The sequence below is a fragment of the Pan paniscus genome, chromosome 2 (genome assembly GCF_029289425.2).
Source record: "Pan paniscus chromosome 2, NHGRI_mPanPan1-v2.0_pri, whole genome shotgun sequence".
NCBI classification, from domain to species: Eukaryota; Metazoa; Chordata; class Mammalia; order Primates; family Hominidae; genus Pan; species Pan paniscus.
The window spans coordinates 57,338,997-57,355,122 of record NC_085926.1 but is presented as its reverse complement, the minus strand read 5'-3'; the positions used below and the strand labels follow the sequence as shown (position 1 = coordinate 57,355,122).

At 35.7% G+C, this 16,126-nt stretch overlaps 1 protein-coding gene across 1 annotated transcript in view; it reads left to right on the top strand.

Moving 5' to 3' along the window:
• The window catches only part of DNAH12 (dynein axonemal heavy chain 12), a 262,745-nt gene that overhangs the window by 169,242 nt on the left and 77,377 nt on the right, over nucleotides 1-16,126 (top strand). The window contains exons 48-56 of the mRNA XM_055110974.2: nucleotides 114-276; nucleotides 1,288-1,368; nucleotides 1,712-1,892; nucleotides 4,357-4,484; nucleotides 6,375-6,464; nucleotides 7,424-7,564; nucleotides 9,499-9,740; nucleotides 10,755-10,902; nucleotides 11,204-11,349. Of these exons, the coding sequence (XP_054966949.1) occupies nucleotides 114-276; nucleotides 1,288-1,368; nucleotides 1,712-1,892; nucleotides 4,357-4,484; nucleotides 6,375-6,464; nucleotides 7,424-7,564; nucleotides 9,499-9,740; nucleotides 10,755-10,902; nucleotides 11,204-11,349 (1,320 nt within the window). The remainder of the gene's footprint in view (nucleotides 1-113; nucleotides 277-1,287; nucleotides 1,369-1,711; nucleotides 1,893-4,356; nucleotides 4,485-6,374; nucleotides 6,465-7,423; nucleotides 7,565-9,498; nucleotides 9,741-10,754; nucleotides 10,903-11,203; nucleotides 11,350-16,126) is intronic.

The window sequence follows — 16,126 nt, the reverse complement described above, 5'->3', positions numbered from 1 at the left end:
AGCTTCTGTATAAAATGTAATCTTTATTAAATGTCTGTTAATGGTATGTTGAATTTACCTTTTTGTGAAATCCATTACTTAAAGTGAGCTATGTTACCTGCCTCTCTTTTTAGGTTCTTGCATGAGTTAGGACGACATAACTATGTTACTGCTACTTCTTATCTTGAACTCATTGGCTCATTTCGACAGCTTTTGACACAGAAGCGACAAGCTGTCATGGAAGCAAAACAACGATACGTGAATGGGCTTGACAAATTAGCTTTTGCTGAGTCTCAGGTAAATTTGATGAGCTGCTCAAAATGGTAATATATACTGAGAAGTATAAGAAATAATAATACAAGCTACAATTTATTGAGAATATGTGATATGCCAGGCTCTTTGTTATGTCTTTCACATCTATTCCTTCAGTTATTCTTCATAACAACTCTATAAGGTGGACACTTCTGTGATCCTCATTTTACAAATGAGTACAGTAAGTTTTACAGAAGTTCAATAAGTTGCCTAGATCACACAGACTCAAATATATCATGTTTTATTTTTAATTAATTTTTTACCATTTAAGAGAATATAAGTTTAGGTCGCTTTTTATTGTAAAAGCTGGTTAAATATAAGATTTGTGGTTTTTTTAATGAGTCAAGTGCTAGTAATACTTACTAGTGTTAGTTCAACGTAAGTAATAGAAGTTTGGTTGGTTGATCTTTGTATCATGTCATGCACATAGTATATCGGGAATACTCTGAGATGCTGCTTTGTTTTCAATCTACATTTCTTCCATGGTGACTGCATTCTCCTACTGAGGTCTTTTGTGAAGAAAACTGACCCACACTTTTTTTTTTTAGATGGAGTGTCACTCTGTCACCCAGGCTGGATTGCAATGGTGCAATCTCGGCTCACTGCAGCTCCACCTCCCGGGTTCAAGCAATTCTCCTGTCTCACCCTCCCAAGTAGCTGGGATTACAGGCACATGCTGCCACGCCTGGCAAATATATTTATTTTTAGTAGAGACGGGATTTCACCATGTTCCTCAGGCTTATCTCAAACTCCTGAGCTCAGGCAGTCCACCTGCCTTGACCTCCCAAAGTGCTAGGATTACAGATGTGAGCCACCGTGCTTGGCCCTGGCCCACACTTTCATAGTTTTGTTTGTCATGCAAAGAACTAGAAGAAAAAGTTAAGATTTTCTGCTCCAATACTTTTATGGATACATTTAAATTTCTATTTTCTGCATTTGGTTTCAATAGCAATTATAGCAATGGAAACTTAATCATATTATAAACTGTCTCTTTAGGTTGGTGAAATGCAAATGGAGCTTGTTGAATTACAGCCCAAATTGGAGGAAGCTAAAATTGAAAATGCAAATATGATGCAGGTAGAGTATCCTGAATGTTTTTGATGTCAAAGGACAATTGAAATAAGTAAAATTAGCCTTGAAAATAAGGGTTAATGTTTTGCTACTAGACTTTAGAGACTTTACCCTTTTCCATTGACTGGCTATCTCACTGGGTCTAACGTGGGTTCTGTCTTTTTTGAAGGAATTTTTGAAGCCCGTTTCCAAATTAGTTCACATGTATTTGTATATCCTCATTTTATTATAGACCCTTCTATCCTTCAAAATGATATGTTAGATTCCCTAATTTTCAAATATTCTTTTGTCTAGGATTGAGAAAGCAATAGGGTGTTTGAGAAATTGTCTTCATCTTTCACCTCTTTAGGTTATTGAGATAGAGTCTGTACAAGTGGAAGCGAAAAGACAATTTGTGAAATTGGATGAAGAGATAGCCAGTGGGAAAGCTGAAGAAGCCCAAGCTCTGAAAAATGAGTGTGAAAGTGACCTAGCTGAGGCGATTCCAGCCTTGGAAGCGGCTCTGTCTGCACTGGATACACTTAAGGCAAGTGTTTGAATTAGCTACTTTGTGTTTCATCAACCAAGGGAAGCTGAATATGGGTATTTGGCTTATTAGAAATGGCTGTATTTCAGTGGGTGATATTATATTGTTTTTGTCCAGTCAAATGAAACTTGGCTCTTAACAGTTTACCTTTGATATATTGTTGTTTTTATTTTATTTTATTTTATTTTATTTTTTGAGACAGAGTCTCACTTTGTTGACCAAGCTGGAGTGCAGTAGTGCAATCATGGCCCACTGCAGCCTCCATCTCCTGGGCTCAAATGATTCTCCTACCTTAGCCTCCTCAGTAGCTAGGATCACAGACACACACCACTAGACCTGGCTAATCTTTTTAAACATTTTTTTTATAGAGACAGGGTCACCCTATGTTGCCCAGGTTGGTCTCAAATTCCTGGGCTCAAGCGATCCTCCCACCTTGGCCTCCCAAAGTGCTGGGATTACAGGCATGAGCTTCCATGCCTGGCCTATTTTTGCTTTTTATATATTATTTATAATTTTCATTGAGGATATTCTAGTGGGAATGAGACGAATAGACTCCAAGAAGCCAAAGTGGTTCTGTACATGGACCAGCAGGCATATGTTAAGTACAGTGTGCAGCCTCCTGGACCTGCATACACAGAAAAACTTAAAGGCCATTTCCAGTACAGCTGTGAGTGGCACCTATCTGTACCACATTATGTTGTACGTAACTTTTTACAGGTCTTTAGGCAAGACCAGAACAACTGCGCCAAGCACAGCAGGAGAGATAGCATCTGTTGACTAGGGAGTCAACAGTGTATTCAGGTCCCATTCTTTGCCTTTTTTCCTAATCAATACTGTTTCATGTAACAGGCCTGACAAGACTGTAAACTCAACCTGTGGGTAATTCAGCATCTCACAGGATCAAACTCTGATTTTTCAGTAACATCGGCCCTGTAGTTATAAGACAAGATTGTTTTAGGGCATTTATAGAAATTTCCTAGTGCTGTGAATCAGGAATTTAAAACTCTGAGCTTACTATATTCTTTCTTCATGCTCTCAGTACTTTTTTTCTTTTCTTTTCTCCTTTTTTTTTTTTTTTTTTTTTTTTAAGACAGGGTCTCACTCTGTCACCCAGGTTGGAGTGCAACGATGTGATCATAGCTCACCACAACCTGAAACTTTTGGGCTAAAGTAATCCCCCCAGCCCCCCACCCCAACTCAGCTTCCTGAGTAGCTGGAACTACAGTCACATGACACCATGCCTGGCTAATTTCTGGCACATTTAAGAGTCACTTATTACCCTGTGATCTTTCTGCATTCTCTCCTTAGAGATTTATTACAGCAGCTACTTAGTTTGACAAAGCCTTTTTTTAAGAGGCACTCCATTCTAGGTGACCATGAGCATTAATTTAAGTAACTTCTCCCTGTGTTCCATGAACTTGCAGCACTCCATCCCCTGATACAGGATTCTTGATGCCTTCAAACTCTCATCAATTTAGGTCATTAATATTAGGTTCCCCTTTCATTGAGAGTCTGTTGCTTATACCCTTCCTGATATCAAATGCTGTATTACCTGAGTTAGAGTTCAGTTTCAGAGAAGAGAGTTGATTTTAGTATAAGTAGACAAAGATTCTTCAGGGAATTTTATAAATGGATTACAGAATTGTTGGAAGAGGTAAAAGAATCAGATCCCAGGCTGAGCTTCCAGGAATGACTCACAAAGCCACGCTGCAGAAATGGTCTACTAGAGCAGCTGTCTCTCTGAGTAGGAAGCCTGCAGAGCTTCCTACACTGCCACGTAACCTCCACTATAATCTATATTGTCACAATGGATGTCTTGCACCCTGCCACTCTCCCCATTTGTCTGAATTCTAGTATCACTCAAGTGATCTGGAATCTAATTCTCACCCAGAACTCTAATTGCATGAAAAACTAAGATATATAGTTGTTAGCTTTCCAGCATTTGCATCTTGCAAGAAATGTCAGAAATATATTGGAGTGGGTAAGTGAATCTATACTATCTATTATAACAATATATATCTTTTTAGAAAATAGGTTTGGAATTGGGACATACCTCTTCTTTCATCTTCTTCAATAGAACTAATATATATAAGCAAATATAGAGTTAAGTCTTTGTCTAAATTAGGATTCTTAACTTAGGTTCCACGTATGGGTGTGGTATGTGATTGTATATGTGAAAAATTATATTTTCTGGTGGATTTATAGCTGCCATTATATTCTCATAGGCATCTATGACTGACCCCTCCCAACATTTGAGAACCATTAGTCTTAATCTGTGCTGAATTCTCTTTTGTTAATTCTTTCATAACCTGAAGTAAAAAAAAAAACAAAAACAAAAAACAACTTTGATTTCAAATAAAAAGGGATGCTTTTATTATTCCCCAACATTACTTTAAAATTTTTCATTATTTAAAAGTAAACTATTCTGAAGATGTCCTGTTTGGTTTTTGTTTTTTTCTTTTAGCCAGCCGACATTACGATTGTGAAATCAATGAAGAATCCTCCATCTGGTGTTAAACTAGTTATGGCTGCTGTTTGTGTCATGAAAGATATAAAACCAGAAAAAATTTCAGATCCTTCAGGGACTGGAGGCAAGGTAATAACTTGACACAGATTTGAATCATATTCATGAATGTATAGAACTTGTCAGCAGCAACTGTTATCAAATATCAACAGTACCCAAATTAGGGAAGAAACATTGTTTTCCAGATTATTGTCTGTATATATTCTAGGGTAAAGCTAAGACAATGTAGTGTCAAAAAACGTGGTTCCAGACCAGTCTGGCTAACCTGGTGAAACCCCGTCTCAACTAAAAATATATAAATTAGCCAGGTGCGGTGGTGGGCACCTGTCATCCCAGCTACTCAGGAGGCTGAGACAGGAGAATTGCTTGAACCCAGGAGGCAGAGGTTGCAGTGAGCCAAGATTGTGCCACTGCACTCCAGCCTGGGTGACAGAGTGAGACTTCAGCTCAAAAAAAAAAAAGAAAAATGTGGTTCTAGTCGCTTCCATCTCCTTTTCTGTCTATGCAGAATTCTCCACTACCATGGGCTTGGACCTAAATGAACACTGAGATACCTGTACTTTTCCAGCTAAGATCCTTTCTGGGTATCCCAAAACATCTGAGTTAAGCAGTATAGCAAAGTTGTTAAAAGCATGTGCCCTGGAGCTAGAATGTCTGTATTCAGAAATCCGGACCCCACTAGCAGTGTGACCTTGGTTAAGGTATTTAACGTGTGGAATCCCATTAAAAAAAGATGGTACTCATAGTATCTACCTCAAAAAGCTAATAAGAGAATTAGATTAGTTAATACATATAAAGTTCTTAGGTATAAAGCCTCACAAACAATAAGTACACAATAAATGTTAGCTGTTATTATTACAATTATTATTCAAGGATACATCCCTTAAAAAGGAAGGCATAGTATCCATTCTAAACTGAATTTACAGACCAATTTTATTTTCAGGTTTTTTTAATACCTGGGTTTAAATTCCTGAGTTTAAAGAATTAGATTTTTTTTTTTTTTTTGGCCATTCTGTCCTTCATTGAGATAATAAAGAAAATAAATAGGCTCTTACCTTATTAAGTTATTCTCATTTACACACACACACACACACACCTCCCTATCAGGCTTCCGGAAGTAGAAAAAAAGAACTTTCAGCTGGTTATTTCAGCTCTTTTGCCAGTATAAGTAGCATGTGCTTTTACCCTATGGTTGGCAGAGCAACGTGTACTCTTTGGCCTTCTGCTTTCTCCTTTAATTTCACTTGGAGTGAAATTAAAGTGTGGAATTTGTCTTTAAGAAAAAGTTTGCTACTTTTCTTATTTGAAAGAGTCAAAGAATAAAGGAAAATAAATTTAGAAGTAATAAAAATTTATTTTCTTATATGAAATTGTGATGGCATTTATGCAAGTAGCTTAAGTTTTCAAAAGAAATAACCACATTATTTTCCTTTCAGTGTTTACTTTTTTAAACAAATTCAGTCTATAAATGCATTTCCATATTTAAAAATATTTTATGTTTAACATGTTCTTGAGGAAAGTCTTAATTTCCAAGGAGATGTAAGTTGATATTTTGAAAGTATGTGATTAAGCTGGGCATGGTGGCTCACGCCTGTAATCCCAGCACTTTGGGAGGCTGAGGCAGGTGGATCACTTGAGGTCAGGAGTTGGAGACCAGCCTGGCCAACATGGTGAAACCCTGTCTCTACTAAAAATACAATAATTAGACAGGTGTGGTGACAGATGCATGTAGTCTCAGCTACTCGGGAGGCTGAAGTGGGAGAATCACTTGAACCTGGGAGGCAGTGAGCCGATATTGCACCACGGTACTCCAGCCTGGGCGACAGAGCGAGACTCCATCTCAAAACAAAAAGTATATGATTAGTTTCTCTGGATAATGCCTCTTAAACTTCAAGAAGAAAAATTTTGCATCTAGCATTTTTAGTTGCAAATTTAACAAATTTCCATAAATTTTATTTGTAGATATTAGATTACTGGGGACCTAGCAAAAAACTTCTGGGAGATATGAATTTCTTAAGAGATTTGAAAGAATATGACAAGGACAACATTCCAGTGAGTTGCATTGGGTTTTTTTCTATAAATGTGACTTGGCTAAAATGTTTAAGAATATTAATATTATGCAATAGTTTACAACACATACAGAAATAGTCCATTTTAGGATTAAGATAATAAAGAGATATTACATTTATTAATGATACTATGAGTTTTCATAATGTTTAAAACCATTGCTGTCTCAGATAGTTAAAAAGTTATTTAAGAAGATACTCTTTTAGTGTATAATTGAGTTGAAAGAGTTGTCTAAATGTCTTGTTATGATAAATTAATTATTAAGAAATCTGATACACAAATTTATGTAAGATTTAAAAAGTATAGCATATTATTTTCTATTCAAATTCTTATTCTTAATGTTTAATTGTTCTTTTCCATTGTTTCCATTTGTCCTCTCAACTTATGCTTGTTTTGTTTTTTGAGACAGAGTCTCATTCTGTCACCCAGGCTGGAGTGCAGTGGCGGGATCTTGGCTCACTGCAACCTCCACCTCCTAGGTTCAAGCAATTCTCCTGCCTCAGCCTCTTGAGTAGCTGGGATTACAGGCACCCACCACTATGCCCAGCTAATTTTTGTACTATTAGTAGAGACAGGGTTTTACCATGTTGGCCAGGCTGGCCTCGAACTCCTGGTCTCAAGTGATCTGCCAGCCTTGGCCTCCCAAAGTGCTGGGATTACAGGTGTGAGCCACTGCACCCGGCCTAAACTTGTAAGTCTTTTAATATTTTTGGAAGAAACATTTTGCCTTAATATCTGTAATACATTTGCATATTTTGCTCACAAATATGACATACTTCTACTGCAATTATGCTTATTTTTAAATTATCTCAAAATACTTATTTTGGCTTTTAAAGCCAACATTAACTTTTTTATACAAATGTTTTTATTGTATATGATTTTTTTCCATCTGATGATTATGTGATCTATATTGAAATTTTAAAATTTAAATCTTTGTTGTATAGGTGACTGTTATGCAGAAGATTCGTAGTGAATACTTAACGAACCCTGAATTTGATCCCCCTAAGGTTGCTAAAGCTTCTTCTGCAGCTGAGGGTCTGTGTAAGTGGATCATGGCCACGGAAGTGTACGACAGAGTTGCAAAGGTATTTTGAACATTAGCACATCTGTGTTCTACTAAGATATTCCCAGGAATTAAAATCTGTGCTTATATTTACTGGTTAAGAAGTTTCTCAAAGTGACCACAGAGAGAATTTGTTCTGCTGTAGTGTATTATCATATATCGATTGCATACCTAGCAGACGCGGAGAATATTTGTGCATAACATAACCTGGTTGGGGCTGGTGTGGGTGGTAGTGACGCAGGAGCAGGGATCATGAGTAGAATTAGTCAGATTTACTTATAGCTTTAGGACCCAGGAGAAAACGGAATTAAGGTTTGATGAGGCAGAAGCAAAGAAAAATCTAAAACATCAAGGGGAAAGTGCCAGATTAAAAAGTTGATTCAAAGGATCAGAAGTAAGAGGATCCAGTAGAGTTAAGAGGCAGAGCATGGAAAGATCCCCTGAAACAAGAACATGCATTGACATAGAACCTTTTATGGAATACCCACTGGGTCCAAATTTCTGGGAGAGCAGAGAATAGTTAAGAGCATTTTCTAAATTTGGCTAGCAAAGGACCAGGGCAACAAAGGCTTTGCCCTTGCAGCTTGCAGAATTCTACCTAAGGAAGAAAGAAATATAAATAAAAAGGTAGATGAAAATATATGGTAGCTTGTGTTTAAAACAAGCTCAGAAGATAGAATAAATGATCAAGCTGTAATAATAGGGAAGGTCTTCCTAAATGATATATGTACATGTACCTGTAGAGAGAGATAGAGACTTTGTTAGTTTCAAAGGAGCAGACCTGAATAAACCTGTTAAAGAAATAAAATTAATTTTATCTAGGATGTCTTTCCATTAAACATCTTGTCCCTTCACACAGTAGTCTCATGGTAGCTCAGCTAATTTCCACGTGTTCCACAGATGTGTAGAATCTTGTGGATCCTTTCTACAAAGCAGAGAAGCCAAGGCACTCAGCCTTTTTCCTGCCTTCCCACTCTATAACTCCACACTGCCATTTTTATTCTGATACAAGCTGCCCCATGCTGATACAGAAGCATGGGAGGGAAATATGCAGCAATGTCTTCTCTGAAGTCAGAAGCAGAAAAGGGAGCTTCCTGCTTTCTGTCTACTTATTTAACACATTTTCTTTCATGATTTCAGTGCAGCAGAGAGAAAGCAGGGCATTTTGTGTCTGATACACTGCTCTCTCTCTCTCGTCCCTCCTTGCCTTCAGCTTCATTCACAGCAATTTACCAGAAGAGTTAGGTCTATCTTCTTTCTAACAGGCACACACTCTCTCTGGTCATCTTCTACATTCTTTGTACCAAGGGCTTGGAGGACGCTTGGTGATCCAGTTGGCCAAACTGCATTCTTGATAGCCTGATGAGCATAACAAAAAAACTTTAGGAAATCCCTTTTCTCTCAGTCAAGTGTGGCTTTTCAATATTTGTTGGGGAAAATTCAGTTTTGGTAGTGAAACTGAGCATCGAGGTTTTCTTCCTTTTTATTTCCACCATCACAGCTCTAATCCTGGCAAGGTAGATGTAAGCCTCAGTCTGACTGGGAAGAAAATCACAAGCTTGGAAAGGAAAAAAAAACACCCAAAACATATTCATGTGTATAAACAAACACTTATTATTTCATGTTATATGTTTTTCTGTTATTTGACAACAGTTAAGTGACACCTACTCATTATTTTGAGACATCTTGTGACATTTTTGCTACATATTTTGACATTTTGTTAGCCTAGTATAAATTATCTATTTTATAGGTAACAATTTGCTAGTCCAGATTTATCTATTTTATAAAATATATAGGTATATTTTACTTTGTATGTAAAAACAGAAGATTTAAGGCAAAATGTTTATATAATTTATTACAATGCATTTCTAATCCATAATATTTATAAGGGAGGAATTATATAGATATCAGTTTTACAAAGTACACATCATATCTGCATATATTCTTCCCAAAAAGGTGGTGGCTCCTAAGAAAGCTCGCTTATCAGAAGCTCAGAAGTCTTTAGCTGAGACAATGGAGCTTTTGAATCAGAAGAGAGCAGAACTGGCAGAAGTAGAACATCATCTGGAAAATTTACAAATGACATTTCTTGAGAAAACAGAGGAAAAGGCTGCTTTAGAAGACCAGGTGGAACTCTGTGCTAAGAAGCTTGAAAGAGCCTCACAATTAATTGGAGGACTGGGTGGAGAAAAATCAAGGTCAGATTTCTATTTGTTTTAGCAAGATTTAGGAATGTCAGCCTTGAATATGTGACCTTCTTTGGGTATTTATTGTGATTACTGATTTTACAATGGCTGGTTGAGAATGTGGGACATTCTGGAAGACACCTGGCCAGGCTTCTCCAAACAAGGATATCAGTCTTGAGGATGATGTTTACAAATTGCTTTCACATGGTCTTTTAAAAGAGGCAAACAAGGCAAATGGTAACAATTTTTTAAATCCAAGTGGTAAGTATGTAGTTGTTTGTTGTACAGTTCTTTCCAATTTTATGTATGTTCAAAATTTTTTGTAATGTTTGGAGGGATCAGTGAATGCATGGTTCATTGGTTAAATTTTATGTTAAGGAAGATATAACTGGCTTGATCTAACAAAGCCAGTAAGCTTTATTCTAATGTATTTACTTGGATTGGACAGCCAGCTGTTTCATTTATTCTATTCGTTGAATGAATAGCATGATAAAGTAATAATGTGTCTTTGACAAGACTTTGTAGTATAGATTAGATAGTTTTGGAATACACTTTTTTATTGTATGGGTTTCATTAAATGGGAAAAATACCAATCTTAGTATGTCAGCTTCTATACAGCTTAAATGTAATTTTTGGTAATGAATTGCACACGTTCCTATGTTTTACAGTCTAACAATAAATACTAAAACAAATAGCACAGCCACTAGACCAAATCATCCAAGAGAAAATTATTAGGCAAAATGTTGGTGTTTGGGTTTTGTTTTTTTTTTCTTTTTCTGAAGGACCAAGTCCTGCAAGAAATGTCTAATATTCTAATAATGAAAGGAAGATTGTCATTCACATAATATAGATACATGTTATAGTGTATAAGAGCTAGAAGGGTTCCAACCTCATTTTACAGATAAGCAGGTGTCCAAATTTTATAGCTTTTTGTTACAGAATTGGACTGGAAACCCTTGCCCTTTATATTACAGTCTCCCATCATTCTCTGTTGTAAATCTGTTTTGCCTTTGGTTGATGGCACAGATGGGCCCAAGCTGCAGATGACCTTCAGATAACATATGAAAATTTAACTGGCGATGTCTTAGTATCAGCAGGAGTAATAGCTTACCTTGGTGCTTTCACTTCTGGCTTTCGACAAACATGTACAAAAGATTGGAGCATGTTGTGCAAGGTAGTGGTTTTATATTTTGTAAGTCTTGTTTTAGAACATCCAAAGTATGTTTTGGGATATTTTGGGGGAAAGGATGATAATAATGGCAGAAGAGAAGAAATAACTGAAAACATGGGGTCTTTCTTTTTTTGCTTCTTGTTTCATCAGTTAAATACTTCCACTATTCAACTTTTAATTTCTTTTCTTTCTGTTCCTTAGAGTTATTAAATAATGCCTAGTGACAATTAAACCAATATTTTAATTTAAAAAATATTTCAGTTAACAAGGTGAAGGAAAATAGATTTTTGTTTATTTCTTACAGAAGAAAAAAATCCCGTGTTCAGAGGAGTTCTTGTTGAGTAAAACCCTGGGTGATCCAGTAAAAATTAGAGCTTGGAATATTGCTGGTTTACCAACAGATACATTTTCCATAGATAACGGAGTGATCGTTAACAACTGTAGGCGTTGGTAAGAAATATAAACTATTTATTTTTTCTGTTGTTCTGTTTGAAAGTTTTCAAACATATAGAAACGTTGAAAGAATTTTATCATAAGCACCAATATAACTACCATCTCCTAGATTCTGCAATTAACATTTTAGTATTCTTGCTGCTTTATCATGTACCTGTCCTTCCCTCTATCACTCCGTCAACCCATCTTTTAAAATGCATTTCCCTGTAAATGGCAGACATAGGTATGCTTCCTTTCAGCTACTTCAGCATGCATATCATCAACTAAAGTTCAATATTTGCTTATGTTTTATTCTTTTGAGGTAAAATTTACATACATGAAATACACAAAACCATACCATTCAGTGAGTTCTAACAAAGATATACACTGGTGTAACCCAAATCTCTATCAAGATACAAAACATGACTACCACCAGGGAAGTCTCCTTATGTTCCTTTCCAGTAAATCCCTACCCTCATCCCACCCCAGGAAATAATTGTTCTGATTATTTCCCGCCATAGGTTAGTTTTGCCTAGGTTATTTTTGTATGGATTACTTCTAGAATTTCATATAAAGGAATCATAATGTATATGTTATTGGGTAAGGCTTCTTTTGGCATATTTTTTTCTGAGATTTATCCATGTTATTGCATGCATTGGTACTCTGTTCCTATTTTTTGTTGCTGAGTTCCATTTTATGAATATATCACTGTTTATGTATTCTCCTACTGATGGACCTCTGGGCTATTTCTAGTTTCTGGCTATACAATGTACTTGTTTTAACTAGGTATTGCTACCCATCTTCAAGATACTGTAACTTGATAATTTATGCAGTTTCATGGGTACCTTTTTTATTAGCTATCGTTAGTCTGATAACTATAAAAACTTTTCAAATGGCCTTTATTGTTATCCTTTTATTTATATCACTTTGAAAAACTTGGAAAACTACTTTCCTTTGAGAAGTAGTTTTCTATAATGGTTATGTAGTGACACTATCATCTAATTTTAAAAGTCTTTTCATGGGACTGTGTCTCAAATATGCTGTGATAGATACTATGGAGCTCTTAGATTTATCAGATACTAGTCTAAGTGCCCTACATCTTCACAACGTCCTGTGAGTTAGGTATTATTATTATCCCGTTTTATAGATGAGGAAATTGAAGCCCAGAATGATTTAGTAATTTTAAATTAGTAAAGATAACTTAGTGAATAAGTGATAGAGTCAGAATTTGAATCCAGGCAATCTGACTTTCAAATCCTTGCCCTTAATTACTATGCTGGAGTGAATTGTAGAATAGGATATCACACTCACTGCCTTTAAAACCATAATGGAAATTTCAGTCTTCTTTTAGATGAGATAAATTAAAGATATAAGGAAATCTAACATCCTGAAAGTTTGAGTTATTGTTTGTTTTATATTCTTTGCAAATCTTTCTGGAAGCTTCAAAACAACTCCTGTTTATATTGGCAGTATTGTTTTAATAAAATAAGAATGTGTATAATCATATTGAGTTTGCACTCAAAACTTTACTTGAGAGCAAAGATACTTAGGTTGAAACTTATAAGCAATAAGCAAAATTTAATATAATCTGAAAAAGAATATATTTTGGTTATAAAAAATGTGTTCTGTGTTAGAGCAGGGATCATTCTGTTTAACAGAATATTAGACCCTTGAGTCGGTTAATTCTGTTTTAGAACCCATTTCCATGTGTTTCGTGACCATTCAGATTGTTTAAATTGCAATTTAGAAAATGGCTGTTGTGGGCTGGGCACAGTGGCTCACGCCTGTAATCCCAGCACTTTGGGAGGCTGAGGCAGGCAGATCACAAGGTTGGGAGTTCAAGACCAGCCTGGTCAATATGGTGAAACCCCACCTCTACTGAAAATACAAAAAAAAAAAAAAAATTAGCCACGTGTGGTGGTGTGCGCCTGTAATCCAGCTACTCAGGAGGCTGAGGTAGGAGAATCGCTTGAACCTGGAAGGCGGAGGTTGCAGTGAGCCAAGATTGCGCCACTGCACTCCAGCTGGGGTGACAAAGTGAGACTCTGTCTCAAAAAAAAAAAAAAAAAAAATCAGTTGAGTAATATAGATTAACTATAACCACTGAGTCCAAATTCTAATTCCTGTGAAAAACATCTGATTGGTCTAGCTTGGGACAAATATTCACCTTAGGTCTAGTAACTTACAGCTGCGGGACCCAAGCCAGAGTAACAAACATGAGTATTGAAGACCAGGAGTGTAGTTCTCAGAAAAAGAGTCATGACCTGGAAAAGCAGTGTACTTTTTACAATTAGGACTCTCGTGTTTGCTTCCTTCTTTTTGCATTTTTGGACATGATGAAAGGTAATTTTATTTATTTTTATAATGATAGCCATTTACTCCAGCACTATTTGTTGAGTTATCCATTATTTCCTCACTGTTTTGTCCCTTTAGTCTTTCTAATTTTAGTGAGGACTTGTGAATTGCTTTTAAAATGACTTTTTCTTTCTATTTTTAATCACAGTATTTAGATCATTTACATTTAGTGGAATTATTGATACACTTAGATTTAAATCTACCATCTTGTTCTTTTCTATTTGTCTCCTTTGTTCTTTGTTCCTTTTTTCTTCTTTTTCTTCTTGGATTTGGATTAACTGAATTTTTTTTTTATGATTCCATTTTATGTCCACATTGGCTTATTGGTTAAACACTCCCTATTTTTAGTGTTTGTGCTGGTATTTATAATATCATCCATCTCTAGTTCTTTACTGAATATCTTCAAATAATTTTATGCTATTATATATATAGTGTAAATATCTTTCAACAGTATAATTCTCTTTTCTGTCTTTTGTGCTGTTATATATTTCACTTTTTCATATGCCATAAATTCTATAATACATTCTCTTTATTTTTACTTTAGACAATAATTTATCTTTTAGAGTGATTAAATATAAGAAAAAAAGTCTTATGTTTACCTTCATCTTTTTCCCATTTTGGGAACTCTTAATTTCTTTGAGTTTCTGTTTGGTTTCACATTTCTTCTGCCTGAAGAATGTCCTTTAACACTTCATGTGAACAGGTCTACTGGCAGTGAATTCAGCTTTTTTCTTTTTCTGGCCTAAAAAAATCTTTTAAAACAATTAATATGTAATAGTTGTACATATTTCAAGGATATATGTGATATTTTAATACATTCATTCCATGTACAGTGATCAAATCAGGATAATGGGGTATTCATCACTTTAAACATTTATATTTTCTTTATGTCGGGAATATTCCAATTCTTCTTTTCTAGCAGTTTTGAATTATACAATAAACTATTATTAACTATAGTTACCCTACTGCACTATCAAATGCTAGATCTTGTGCCTTCTACTTAACTATATTTCTGTATCTATTAACCAACCTTGAAAAAAGTCTTTATTTCATCTTCATTTTGAAAGAATTTTTTTTTTTTTTTTTTTTTTTTGCTGAGTTTAGAATTCTGGGTTGACAGTTGTTTTTTGCTTTTTGCTTTTGTTTTGGGGCTTTTTGTTTTTTCTTTCAAGATGTCACTACATTGCTTCTGACCTACATAGTCTGATGAGAAGTCTACTCTAAGTCTTACTTTAGTTCCTCTTTATGTAATGTATCTTTTTTTCCCTCTGGAAATTTTCCAATTTTTCTCTGTCTTTAGTTTTCAGCAGTTTGATGTGTCCAGGTGTGTATGCACGTGTGTTTGTGTGTGTGTGTGTGCGTGTTTTGAGATGGGGGTCTCAGTTTGTCACCTAGGCTGGAGTGTAGTAGTGCAATCATGGCCCACTGCAGCCTTGACCTCCTGGGCTCAGCCTCCTGATGTAGCTGGAACTACAGGCATTTGTAGTGCCCCCACCTCCCATCATTTTTAACAGCTGTATTGATATATAATTCATGTACCATAAAATTTACCCTTTTAAACTGTACAATTCGGTGATTTTTAGTATGAAATGCTACACTTAAGAAATACAAATACATTTTTAAAGTAATTTACCATTAATAGCCTAAAATCAAAGAACAAGTCATTTTCTAAGAAATGAATACTGTGAGTATATGTTAAGATGTTAAAAGAAGACATTTCATTAAAATTTTTCTTATCTTTGATATTTATATATATTATGCTTTCCAAGAATAAAAAAAACTAAACTTCAGTCAGGGAACCACTGGAGTGGCAGTAGGGGTAAACTTTCAAATCTACTTTCAGCTGCAGTGTGTGTGTTGCCTTTGCTTCTTCCAGGATTCTTTGGTGTATTGCTGGCCACAAACATGTTAATTTTCCATCTTGGAGTTTCCTCAGTCATGCAGGTGGTATAAATTTATATCCTAAACCTGTATGAGATATAGACCCACAGCTACACATTCACATTTTCAGGGGACACTTTTTCCTAGCCAGATATGAGATGGGAATCAAAACATTTCCTTCTTATCTCTTTATGCATAGGCTTGAAATTTTTCTGTCAGTGACTTCATTAAGCCTTTTGTGAGTTTCAGCTTAATGCAAAGGTCTCAGTTCCAGCCTCCCCCAACATATGGACCTAGTGAGCCTCTAGGTTATCAGACTGATACTCTTCCCAAGTCCAGGTGTCAGTTTAGCTCACAAACTTACTGTTCTGGATTTTAGTTTTATCTGTCTCGGCACCTGTGTTTTTCTGTATCTATGTATTAGATATGTGTGAATGTATGTATGTGTCTTTTAAATGCAAGCCTCAATTAACCCGTGCATTTAAAATAATGTCATATTTTATCCATCAGTACTAGGAGGAAGAAGGATTTTTAGCCAGTCATGCTGTTGTGACCATAC